The sequence below is a fragment of the Bactrocera latifrons genome, unplaced genomic scaffold (assembly GCF_001853355.1).
Source record: "Bactrocera latifrons isolate USDA-ARS-PBARC rearing strain unplaced genomic scaffold, ASM185335v1 scaffold_111, whole genome shotgun sequence".
Taxonomy (NCBI): Eukaryota; Metazoa; Arthropoda; class Insecta; order Diptera; family Tephritidae; genus Bactrocera; species Bactrocera latifrons.
Genome location: NW_017534531.1, coordinates 107,541 through 121,076, shown reverse-complemented (window position 1 = coordinate 121,076; position 13,536 = coordinate 107,541). Strand labels below are relative to the sequence as shown.

Here is a 13,536-nt window from a genome sequence, read left to right as displayed (position 1 = left end):
CTCATAAGATATAGTGTGGTTAAGAAAGACATAGGAAGAGCAAAGTTCATGTATACCCAAACGTTTTGGTTATATCGTGGTGAATTTTATAATAATTTTTTTTTTTGTGAAAAATTAATTGTCTAACAACTTTTACACGGCCTCCTTAACTAATTTATCAGGTAATAAAGAGCTTGTGAGCCGAGAGTATACTCTTGTAGGACCCGAMGTGGTGATCTACAGAGAATACTTCTCCTAGCTGCTGAACGACAATTGTAAAATCTASAAATGGTGAACCCGATTCCTCAATCGATGACAATGATCAATTCAGTATCCGACGGTGGGGTTAGAGAAAAAGGAAGACCTCCATAGCGTTGGAGAAATTAGGAGGAGAAAGACCCTGCTGCAAAATTTCGACAGGTCCTTCGCTCATTACCTATATTCGTTTATAGTAATGTTTTTATTTTTTTAAATTAGGATTTGAGAAAATTTTAAGCTATTTAAAATGTTTCCACTCCCTTTTGGAGATCGGCTAAGTGATTTGGCTAAGAAATCATAAATATTGACCGGTATGTGCGGTATAAAAAGCTTTGAAATCGCTATATTGTGTTTATGAAGGCTTGGCTAATTTTTTATCTGATTTTAATCACCATCATCAAATGCAATATAAAGGCGATTTTTATTTATACTATAGGATTGAAGCAAACAAATATACTCGTACTATACTATACGCGCTCTCTCGGCTTGCTTCTCATAGAGACAGAGACAAGATTAACATTAGCTTAGAGTAGATCCACTTCATTGATGCCGAGTGGCAGAGTAACACGAAGCCTTCGTTCGAAAAAGATTAAAAACGCGTCACTATTGCTAACAGAGCAGCTTTAGATCTATCGTCCTGGAGTGATCAAATATTTTAACTAGCGAGCCACGAGCCAACACACATTTTTACTGACATTCTCAGAAGGAAAACCACGACAAGTAAAAATTATAGGTTATCTCTTTCAAATGATCCGGCTACGTCTCAGAGGTTTCAACAGATGGACAAATTTTCTATGACTCGTTAGAGCATTCCGACTGGTAACCGAATGACACGCGTGATATTTTGCTCCAAGACCTTAATCATAGCGGGCTTGTCAGCATAGAATTTCGACTTTACATATCCCCACAAAAAAGTCCAACGGTGTGATATCACACGATCTTGGTGGTCAATCCCAACCATCCCAATACATGGAATTATCTGCTCACCGAAGAGTTCTCTCAATAAATCCATTGATTGACGCGATGTGTGAGAAGTGGCGCCGTCTTGGGGAAACCAAATGTCGCTGAGATCACGAGTCTCAATTTCAGGCATCAAACGGTTACTTTCTCACCGACATCGACATATAACGGTAAACAAACCTGCTGAGATGATCGAAAAATTCGCTAACATTTGCTGCAGAACAGAAATAATATTTGCAGCAAATGTTCCGAATTCAACTAGATCTTTATATAAACACCCTATTATATACATTTATGTTCAACAGTTTTGAGTTATTGATTTCCAATGAATGTGTCATATTCGTACATATATTGAATATGATTGGCAGATTTCGGCCGTCGAAGTGCTTCCCCTAAACGAAATTACTGAGCTTGAGCAAATGTTTACGCACTAATGTTTGCTTACATACATATTTCGTATACGTTAGCGCTGACAAAGAAAATATTATTCGAGAACTGAGATTTATTTGCTCATAAATWCATTTAATTCATTAGTACACTCATGAGCTTGCCTACGTCACTTAATCAAGAAAATATAAATATTTGAGCATGAAAACTGTTTAGTAATAGTTTTTATTTGTCATTAATCATTATTTAATTGATTTAGATGAGGGGTTTCCCATRCGCTCTCAATAAGTCAATGACTATGGCTTTTGATGACACTARTAATTAATTCACAGTGAAGTGTTTGAGTTTCACATGCCATTATTTTCGGAAAAACTGTTGAAGATTTTGAAGGCAAAAATTTTGCAAAATCATGCTACTTTGAAAAACAATAAATACTTCGTGGCAAGTGAAGTCCCACTATTTACTATAAAATCGCAAAYAAATCGTTACAASTTTTCAACAATTTTATTGTTGTATTTTTGTTTTTTTTTAGTAAATAAATAGAAAACAAATAACAGCTATGCGTATGCATTTGAGCAATAATATCACACTTTACACGCCACTCGCCTCACGGCGCTACTTGCACGTCCACCTGCAGCTGCTTGTAGTCGCTGTCACTTASGAAATGCCACTCGTAGCCGAGCATTTGCGACACTTCACGTTCCACCGCCTCATAGGAACGTGACGTGTGCCGCAACCATAAATAGAACTCATCGGACCATTCGGGATGTCGCGGCCAATCGCAGCGTATGATGACCGCAAAGCGACGTACGTGAAGACGACGCAGATTCTTTGCGGTACGCGCGATCAGTAGCACTGTGGAGGTGGAAACTTTCTCGCGTACGAACTGTGGAGTAGAAAGGCATATGTATGTTGGAGTATTTATTGTGGTACCGTTAAGTGCTAAGTATAGCGTATGAAACTTACTAAGGTGTGCAGATTGAAGCATTGTCGGGCGATTAGCAGCATCAGGCTGTCGACACGATTGTGAAATGGCTTSGGGCTGGTAAAACGTGGCAACATCTCATAGCCATAAACGCTGAGCTTATTTTTATAATGATCCACCATGCGTAGCACAAAATCTGTTTTGATCTGAAAGAAATATATATAATTTTTAATATGAAAAACAGATACTAAAGTTAGGTTAAATTGCTGGGTAATTAATTAAATTCAATTGTACATTTTTTACTAACAAGTCATTTAAAAAGTCAATTGAAAAGCCCGCGACCCACATAGCAAACCAAATTTTTTTTGGCAAATTTCGTTTTTCTAATTAAACAAAGATCTCTTCAAGACCCTTAAACCTCTCGATACCATTTTTGCAGTACGATTTGTCATTTGCTTCAAAAAAGGTCCTAGCTTTGGGAATCCACCTCTGCATTCGACGAAAAATTCTTCTCAGTGAGCATTCTATTGAGATCTGAGTACAGGAAATAGTCGCTGGAACCCGGATTTGGGGAATACAGTGGAAGTGGACAATGCATTGATTTTTGCCATAGTTTTCACTGGCTTCTGGCACGGTGCATTGTCTTGTCCAAACCACGTTTTCTTCTTCTTCATATGCGACCGGTTTTCGGCTATTTCATCCTTTACTCGGTTCAAAAATGCTTTTTAATTGTCACGGTAGAGACGCCAAACTTTGTCAGTGGAGGCTTGCATTTTTCCGCGGTTTAGATCGTGTGCAGTCCACTCGGATGACTATTGATTGGGTTTTGGACTGAAATGATGGAGCCAAGTTTTTTTTTCTGTCATATATCGACGCAAAAAGTCGGGTATTTTATGCTTGAGTATCTCCAATCATTACTCCGAATTATCAACTTGTCGTTGTTTTTGGTCAAAAGTGAGCTCGTGCTGAACTTACTTTGCACAGAGCTTTCTCATACGCAAATATTCGTGAATGGTATGGTATACAGATTCACTTGATATCTTTAGAGTGCCTGATATCTCGAACAACTCAACTTTACGGTCGTCCAAAACTATTTTGTAGACGTTTTTTTGATAATTTTGATCGTAACAACCACTTTCGGGCAAATGACAATGCACCGTCTTCGGTTCTTATTTCAGCACGTCTAAACTTAGCAACAGTGATATTTTTCATCCTCAGTTCGTTGCAAATTGTGCATTTTCTATGGATAGCTGGAGTCTAAGGTAGACTCTTTAGAAAAATTCAGTAACTTGCGTTGAACTTATTATACCTCAACTTTCCTTAAAGTAACGCCAATACCCAGATCCACTAACCTTTGATTTTGGCGATTCGTAAGTGACGCTGCACACAGGCGCTTCCGGCTGGAACACAACTTCGCCATCGCCCATTGATTCTACGCGCAGATGCACCTTTAGCCGCGGATTATCACGTTTCAACTGTCGCCACGCCTTCACGCTACATGGCGAAATCGAGAGATGGGTGGAAGTATAACGGTTTTGCAACAAATGCAAATGCTTCAGTTTGGTATCGCCCAAAAGCAGCAACGCGTCATCGTCAATGTTTTGTGGAGAAATCGTCAGAATCTGATTTATAATTATAAAAGAAAATTAGCGGAATAACACACGGATCCTTTGTTAAAACAGGAACTCTTAAAGACTCACCTGCAGATTGATAAAGAGCCCCACATGCATTATGGGACAATGTGTGGTTGTGACATTCACCAGATTCAGCACACGCATTTTCGTGCAGCACGCTTCTAGCACCTCGTCGAGCAAATGCTTCGCCTCGAAACGTTCCAACACGAAATCGATTAATTTTAATGTACGCAGATTACGTAAYTTGGACAAGAGCTCCTTGAGACCTTTGAGCAATTGGCCGCCAGTGCCGAACAATTTAATACCCTCTGGATCGTTGGCTTGCGACATATTGCAGGGAAATACATAGACGAGCGAACGTATGCGTGAGCCAACATTCTTSAGATCCTTTGGTGCTTTCACTTCTGAACCCTTTTTTTCGATATGAAAAATTTAAAATACCATTTAAATAAGTAACAAAAGAAATGTCGGTACCCACTTTGTCCATACTCCATGAAAGCATTGTCATAAATTGAAAGATATTATTGAAGCTATGCTCCGGTCTGAATTCTAAGCCGCGCAGATATTTTCCAACTCGCGATAGACAATTCTGCGTTCGTATGTGATCCAAACAATATTGCCAACCCGAGTAGTAGTTGTATTTGGCGCGAGTGAGTGTTCGATCGTCGACCAGAAAGTTACGCCACACCAGGGGCAGGTAGAAAGCGTTGTACCATTGCTTACACACCTGCAATCAATTAGAAAATTATATAATATATTCATAAATATATATKTGTAAAGAACTTTATATGTATATAAAGGGTGTCTCAGAATAATACAATTATTTGAAAATCTGTTTTCCCGAGCATTTTAAAATATGTGGAGTATAGGGGTTTATAGTGTTTATAAGACCACATGTCTTTTTCTTCTGTATTGGCTTAGACACCGCTTACGCGATTATAGTCGAGTTTACAAAACATTTATAATTTACAATGTTTGGCGCCAATTGGAGATTCCAAGTGTAGCCAGGTCTCCCTCCAATTGGTCTTTCCAAGTAACTGAATATGTTACTCTTCTTTTCCTTCCCACGGCGGGTACTGCGTCGAATACTTTCAGAGCTGGAATGTTTTCATATATTTAGACGGTATGACCTAGCCAGCGTAGGCACATTCTCTTAATTCGCTGAACTATGTCAATGTCGTGGTATATTTCATACAGCTCATTGTTGCATCGACTACGGTATTCACCATTGTTACTGTCTCTTATACACATCTAGATGTGTATAAGAGACAGGGTGAGCCAAGTCGCGAGTGCGCCGACTGTTTGTTTGATGATAGGGGATATTTCGTTTCGCCCTCGTTCACTAACAGACCGATTTGCTTCACTTATTTGTTCAACCTRGAGAGAGCAGAATCAACGGCGCGGTTGTTATGGCCAATGTCATCGCTGTACGCCAGCAGTTGTATACTCTTGTAGAAAATTGTATCTTCTCTATTGGGAAGTGCAGCTCGAATTTTTTTTTTCCGGAAGTATATTGAAGAAGTCGCATGATAGGGAGTCGCCTTGTCATTTTGTATCGAGTAGCTTGGACAAGTCTTTTCCGATCCTGATGGAACTTTTCGTATTGTTCGACGTTAGTTTACACAACCGTAATAGTTTAGCGGGGATACCAATTTCAGACATCGTGGCATAAAGCCAGCTCCTTTTCGTGCTGTCAAATCGACGAAAAGGTATTTTGTGTAATCCTCTGTTCACGGGTTTTTTCCAAACCTTGGATTGAGGCATGGTAAATATCTGGTGAGTTGTTGATTTTCCAGTCCTTAATCCACACTGATAAGATTCATTCAGTTCGTTGACGGTGAGCTTTCATTTTTCACATAACATGCTTAATATAATTGAGGATCATCGGTAATTACCAATCGTTTTCATCCGACCATATTCTACAAAGAAGCTGATACATACTCCTTATCTGTTCTTCTCCGCCGTAATTGAATAACTCGGTCGGCAATCCATTGACCGACGCCGCTTTGTCGATGCTTAGATGGGTAATTGCTATTCGAACTTCTTCAAGCTCGGAATGTCTGCTCCACCGCTATCGATTGGGGAATCRGGTTCACCATCTCCTGGTGTTAAGTTTTCACTGCCATTCAGGAGGCTGGAAGAGTATTCCCTTCTTAATTTCGGTATGCATCAGTCACTAGATCACGTCTGGGGGTTTTAAATGAATATGCTCCCTTCTTGAAGTCTTTCGTTAAACGCTAGATATATCCGTAGAATTTTCGAGCATTATTTTTCGTATTCATGCATTTCGGCCTCYCTCTTTTTTTCCGCAAATGCGTCTCGCTCCCTCTTCAACTTTCGGTCTCTTCATGGCTGCCAATTATTTTTAGACACCCTGTATTGTTATACTCACCAAGCTAGCGTAATAMCGTTCTCTGTAGGTTAAATATGAGAAGATTTCTTCCAACAGTATATCCGGTAAAGTATGCCATTCCGAATAGTTATTATCGTTTTCAGTTAGTTCCTCTTCTTCGGGTTCATCAATGTCTATATAGCAAGCTAAGAGCCAAAGATGATTGTTAATACTATATATTTATTATATAATTATAAGTACGGATTAAAAAAGCTGTAAACGTTAATGAAGATATTTAAAAATTATATTTCTTACTGGGAGCAAAGTTGCCACCTGCACCAAAATTTGGACTCAATAAAGCTTATAAAATTAACGAATTATTACAATATAAGTATGAAACTAATAGCAATTAAAAAATACTTGCAGTTCAAAATATTCTCAGCAGGGTCGMCAGATGTTTTTTTAATAGAATAAAAATCGTTTGAGAACTAGCAAATAGCAATTTATCTCAGTCAGTGCCATTATAAGGAACAGCAATAGACTGATACACACGAAAAGTCGGCTAGAGAGCTTGTGCAGAGATATACYATCTGATCATAAATTTGAYCCGGACTAACAAAAAACCTAAATTGTCAGGTATTTTAATAAAACAGATTCTAAATAAAATTAACTATTATAAAAAAGGTACATTCATGGAAATCTTTTTTRTAGCCTTACAAACTTGTTATAATATATGCTGGGATGATCCTCTGTACCTTCGGAACTCGAATTTTGGTTTAGTTTGTGTTTTTGATTTGAAGTCATATTTATAAACACACATCTCATCAACACTAATGATACCTTTGATGACTGTAGGGTTCTAAGCWAGGTAGWCAACCATTTCTGTTGCGWCCTCTACTCGACGTCGTTTTTGCAAACGATTCAGATGTTTTCGTACAAGCCCATCATTGTCATGCTTCATATCTAAAACATTAACCGAAATGTGTTGAGTATATTCATAAGAGATGTAGAGATCCCTGATTTTCTGATGTCAACTTGACCATTTTCCAATACTGTTTCTTATTGTTTTTCGAGACGGATGGACAACACGAATAAGGTAAGGGTCTCTCATGCACTAGTGCAAGACAACGATTGTAAGACTAATTCTGCTATACGGTACAGTAGTGTGATGAAATGATGGAGGCCAAAAAAAGGGTTCAAAAGCTCGTTGCGCTGTGCATATCCTGAGCTCTGGAAAATAATCCAACATCGCCTTTTGAACCAGTGCTATACACCTGTCGTCTATACACCTCTTGCCTGAAAACTGCGCGGAAAAATCGGCGGAGAGACAATTGGGTGCGACTATAATCAATTGGGAAAGAAGGTTCAGCGTAAACATAGAAAATTATATTAAAAATTGGTACGGTAGTTGGGGCGAGGGTATCCTGTTCAGAATTATGTTCCCCGTGGACAGGGGGTAGAATTTGCCCGCGATAAGGTACGCCTGTCATAAGAGCTGACTTTCTTTGGCTTGCCTTGAAATCCTGTCAATGAATTTCAATGAGATTTCTTCTAATGAAAAGACATTTKAAATTCAAACGACAAGTGTCACCTGTAATCGAGTTTGATGGGTGGTATCAAAAGTTACAAGATCTGTACGGAGACAACTCTAGTACCAGGGGAAGCAGTTAACMCTTGGAGTTCGCTCCAATCTGCTCTTTGACCCTGCACACACCACGGCAGAGGTTTTAGGTTGGCCTCGARCCCGACCAAGAGAGAAAAGGTGTCTCTTTGACTTGACCAATTACAATCAAATAGTACTTCCAAAAAGTTTGTATGACCAACGCATTGTTTTGATCTATGWGCTTTTAAGCACCGTGGGGTTAGGYTGTCGYCGACARGTTCCTATGTAAAAACACATCGACTGTTGTCTCGAGTTAATTCACTATAGGACAGAGTTTTAAACTGCCGCACAATCGCAGTATATTTATCATGTAAAGTTCTTTGCTATTGGAAAAACTGCAGAACTAGCAGTTTCCAATTCCGGAGTGAACAACCACCGGCAATCAAGGCTTGAAACTAGTTTCCCATACCTTACTTATACTGGGTGTTAGGTCACAAACACCTCCAGGGTTATGAGTTAGTGGACGAGGTTACCAAAAGTGGTGTCCGAAAACATTAACAAAATTAACAATATCCATGCATTGTCTTCACGATGATCTGGACAGCAGCATGGCTCCGATGGAAGTACTCAATAGTAGGGCGTGCTGGAGTAMTCACTGCTCATAGTCTGTCGGAGGCAGAATGGGACTGACAGACCGAGATGACTGCAGGAAATTCCAAGAGCAAGGCACCGCGGTAACAAGGGGCATAATTTGCGTATTGGCATTCTGAAGTATGAYTGCAACTCATGATCTATGGAACGGCACTCTATCTGGAATCGTAACGGACCAAAAATGGTCTAATATGCTGGTTCATTAAGCCACCAGATTAATCTAACTTAACCTTATAAAAAATAAAATCAAGAAATAGTATTTCGTTAAGCAATTTCTTCATTATTTTGTATACTGTGGTACAGTTGTACTTATAATTTAAATCAAAAATAGCTAGAAAAGTGCGCGTTCGAAAAGACAAGTGAAAATCAACAATAGAGAATATAATAACACAAAAAACATACATGGTTTTATGTATTATTTAAATACTCGTGTACAGACGAGTATATATGTCTATTAACTCATATACACATACATATGTACGCATGTACATGCATATATAGATTTCAAAATTTGGTTAAAGCTTTCCTCAAAATATTAATTGAATCAAAAATAATACACGAATTGCATATAAATATTTTTGATTTCTTCAAAATAGAGAAAATAAAAATAATATAAAAGAGATTTTTAAGAACTTAAATGGCGAAGTAGAAACTAATAATAATTTGTACATACATATATAATGTGTCAATATATGTATGAGTATATGGCTTGAGATATGCAGTGGCTCACAGAACTATTTTGCAAAGCTGCTTGCGCACACAAATGCCAAATGAATCAACTCAACTAAGGTACTGATGCGCAAAAATATTCCTCCGCAACTAATGATGACTCTATAWACAATTTTCGAGCTCATTGGAGAGTTAAGACAATAAAGTAGGTGGATACCTCTTTAGAGAAGATTTACACATGTTTCATTATTGCGCTTCAGCTTCCCGAATAMTACAGTAACTTCCAGGCGGAAGTGTAGGCGATCGGGAAAGCTATATCCGCTTTAGCAAACAACGCAATAATGAAGTTCAAGTTATACTTCGATAGCTAGATGGCAATTAAGAACGTAATCCCACATCGCTTTACTTCAGAGAATGTTTTCAGAAGCAGAGAGGCAGTAGATGTAGAGGCTGCCGGAAAGCGACTGCATATATACTGAGTTCCATGTGACAAAAGAAATGAAATAGCTGATGAGATCGCCAAATTGCCAAAAAAAAAAAAGSCCAGGAAATGTGAAAGTTACTGAAAACGATRKGCAATGAAATTTYCGAAAGGGTTGATTGATGGATCAGGTTGAGAAGGAACATCTTAATAACCTGCAGGATCGCTAAGATCAAGTGCAAGAACCTTAAAGTTAAATACTCATATTTTTTACTCACACGATCTCGAAATGTCTACAGGATGGTTGTGTGGCTCAATGACTGGTCTACTGGCATGGCATGCGAATTGCATAGCTTAAGTAATGACGATAGGTGCAGAAAGTGCAGGGAAGTATACAAGAGAAAGACGTTGGACTTCCTACACTATTGTCTAACAATCTATGTTTCTAGAAATCGTTTTAGATATCAGCAGTTCAAGAGACCGGAGGATGTATCAAATCGCTCTTAAAGTTCGCTAAAAGCATTGACGTCCTGTATGATGAGTACTTTAGTTCAAATTGGCAATACTATGGACCTGTTGGCGTGACAGCTGGTCAGTATAACTTAACCTAACCTTTGCTATTGTGAATGGCTCTTAATCGGTACTCTCTTACGCTTGGCGAATCGCAAGCAACAATTATAATGTTAATTTGCGGAGCATTTTCGTATGAAAAAAACTTTTTGAAGTCACTGTATTTAAATGGTAAAAGTGTTTGTAAATAATGGTGGCTTTAATATAAATATATTGTGAAAGAATGACAAATATGTACTGAAAATTCTGCTAGCAGTTTAGTGTGTTTCGACAACCAGCTGTCGAAGAATTTACTAATTCATTATTTTATCATAGTTTTTGTCTTCTTTTGTTTTTGCACCAATGTATTTGCTATCAAAGGGATAATAAATACCTTATAAACTGTGTCTACTTCTAGACCAGATTATCTAGGACTACTGTTTGCTACTCGAAAAAAAAATATTTTTTGACTGCGAAAGTTGAATATTTGAAGAACTTTCCATAACTAGTTACGAAAGATTTCACTTATTTCTTGACGGGTGCTAGGATGGGTCTTAATGCATATGTATATACTGGTGTGGGTATATAAAATAAATTTTTTTTGCGTTCAGTTCGATATAGTGCGTCTGGAAATAATACTAGGAAATATTAGTATTCTAGAATTAAAGTATATATATAATTGACTGTGACATTTGAATATTTGAAGAAATTTTCATAAATTGTTATCAAAGAATTAGGGTCAAAATGGAGCCACCATTTTATAAATATATTATTTGAAGAACTTTCCTTAACCTGTTAACGAAAATTTGACCTATTTCTAGACGTAAAAATTAGGTTCAAAATGGAGCCATCCTAATGCTTATATATTAGGGCGGAAGAAAAAAAAACAATTTTTTTTCGTTTTTTACTCTGAAAATTATGTTCTTAGTCATTTCTAAGGAAGTCTCTCCAAGTATGAATTCTATGAATATCTTGTTTCATATATTTATGGACCCTGAATACTCTACAACACGCCGTAAGTTCTGCTTTCTCCAGACTGGACGAGGAAGCAAAGYAGATGGGTCTGGTAGTGAACGAGGGCRAGACGAAATATCTCCTGTCATCAAACAAGCAATCGTCGCACTCGYGATTAAGCTCCCAAGTCACTGTTGACAGTCATAACTTTGAAGTCGTAGATAATTTCGTCTATCTTGTAACTARCGTAAACACCACCAACAGTGCCAGCCTGGAAATTCAACGCAGGATAACTCTTGCCAACAGGTGCTACTTCGAACTGAGTAGGCAATTGAAAAGCAAAGTATCGAGAGAGAACTCAACAAAAACCAAACTCTATAAGTCACTCATAATTCCCGTTGCATCACATTCGATGGAACGATGAGCTGTATGAGATATATGACGACATTGACAAAGTTCAGCGAATTAAAAGACAGCGGCTACACTGGCTAGGTCAGGTTGTCCAAATGAACGAAAACACTCCAGCTCTGAAAGTATTTGACGCTGTAACCGCCGGGGGAAGCAGAGAAAGAGGAAGACCTACACTCCGTTGGAAGGACCAGGTGGAGAAGGACTTGGCTACGCTTGGAATATAATCGCGTAAGCGGTGTCTACGCCAACTAAGAAGAAGAAGAATGAAAAAAGATGTATTTAAAATTTTCAGGAAACCTAACCTAACCTAAATATATTAAAGTTTAAAGTTTGAAGGCAACTTCTTATGAATTCTAAAATTGACAGAAGAAAACCAATATAAATCCGAAAACCCATTTATTTTGCTGCTCTATTTTGCATTTTTTTATCTGATAATAGGAAAAAATAGAAAACTGTAATACGGACGGAACCTTTCAGCTTCAGTTAAGAGCTGATACTTCGAGAGACTTTCTTAGAGCTGCCCAAGAAACTATTTTCTGCGTAACAGACGGAAAAAATTTTCATATTTTTTATACCCACCCTAATATCTATATTCCAGAGCACCAACCGCAAAAAATATTTTTGTTTTACCCTCCTTAATACCTATTTATATTCCAGAGGACTAACAGAAAAAAAATACATTTTAATATTTATATACCAGATTAAAAAGGAATAAAAAAAAATCGTTTTTTTGGCCCACCCTAATATCTATATTCGTACTTAATTCTACCGCTATACCGTCTTACCCTCATCGTTTTGATCGATTTTCCAACCGGCTTTTTGCATTGCCTCTCGGCGTCGGGATATCGTAAGTGCGGCCATTTTGCAGGCCCCACACTARAACTTATTTCTAGTATACGCAATACTTTTTTGTTTTCTTTTGTAATAATTTTTTTTGTTTTGGGGTTTTCAAAATCTTATTTGAAGCACATCACCAAAGTAGCAAAATGAGCAAAAGTAGTCCAGCAAAACTCCAACACGTACACATTGAGTAAGCTAATGGTAAATCGYAAGTTGCGCATAAAAGTAAAATTTCACTTGTCTGACCCACTTTTTTAGAAAAATATTGAAAATGTGTGAAAAAAGAAATTACACAATTTGGTCGTCTTCAAATAGTTTTYCCTATTACCAAACAGATTCGCGACGCATTTTCGACTAGAACAACGGTTGCGAAGCAAGAGCCGATGGCGCAGGTACACGAGTGCCAGTGCGCGCGATTTGTACTTTCGAAATGTAGCAAATTTTTGAAATTTCTATTTTCTAGTTTTCGTTCAGCGACACAGTTGTGGTTGCAAACACGCACACACACATACAAATGCTTATGTTTGCGGAAAATAGAATCGAATTAAATAACAAAAAAGAATTATTTAATCGTTACGTTCGCTATTTATTTTTAAAAAGCAGCAGCCAACAAAAAAAAAATATTATTTAATCTTCGTGTTTTCTTTCGACGTTTCACATTTTTATTTTTGTTTGTGTTCAAATTTTGGCTTGCGTTTTTTTATTGAGGCTTATTCGTAAACGTCCGTTGCAAGCAACCAGTGACATATTTCACTTTTTGAAAAACGACGCACGAGTGCTTGCCGATTGYACGGACCATTACCGGTGATTCGAAAACGTCTGATTGCTGCTCGGCACTTTTATTTTTTATTTATTTTTCCATTTTTTAGTTGTTTTAGCTCGTCGCTTATGCTCGCTGTTTCTAAACACTATTTTKATAGCAGATTTTTTGTATATTTTCCTTTATATATACATATGTATGTT

General features: G+C 37.7%; 1 protein-coding gene across 1 annotated transcript; it reads right to left on the bottom strand.

Annotated features, from left to right (window-relative positions):
- Window positions 1–2,069: 2,069 nt before the first annotated feature.
- Window positions 2,070–12,989, bottom strand: LOC108973967 (F-box only protein 39). Its single transcript, XM_018941538.1, has 7 exons — window positions 12,519–12,989; window positions 6,536–6,681; window positions 4,622–4,870; window positions 4,210–4,554; window positions 3,862–4,131; window positions 2,551–2,715; window positions 2,070–2,470 (listed from the first exon to the last, which is right to left on the bottom strand). The coding sequence occupies exons 1-7, from the start codon at window positions 12,592–12,594 to the stop codon at window positions 2,192–2,194; spliced, it is 1,530 nt and encodes a 509-aa protein (XP_018797083.1). The 5' UTR covers window positions 12,595–12,989; the 3' UTR covers window positions 2,070–2,191.
- Window positions 12,990–13,536: the final 547 nt, after the last annotated feature.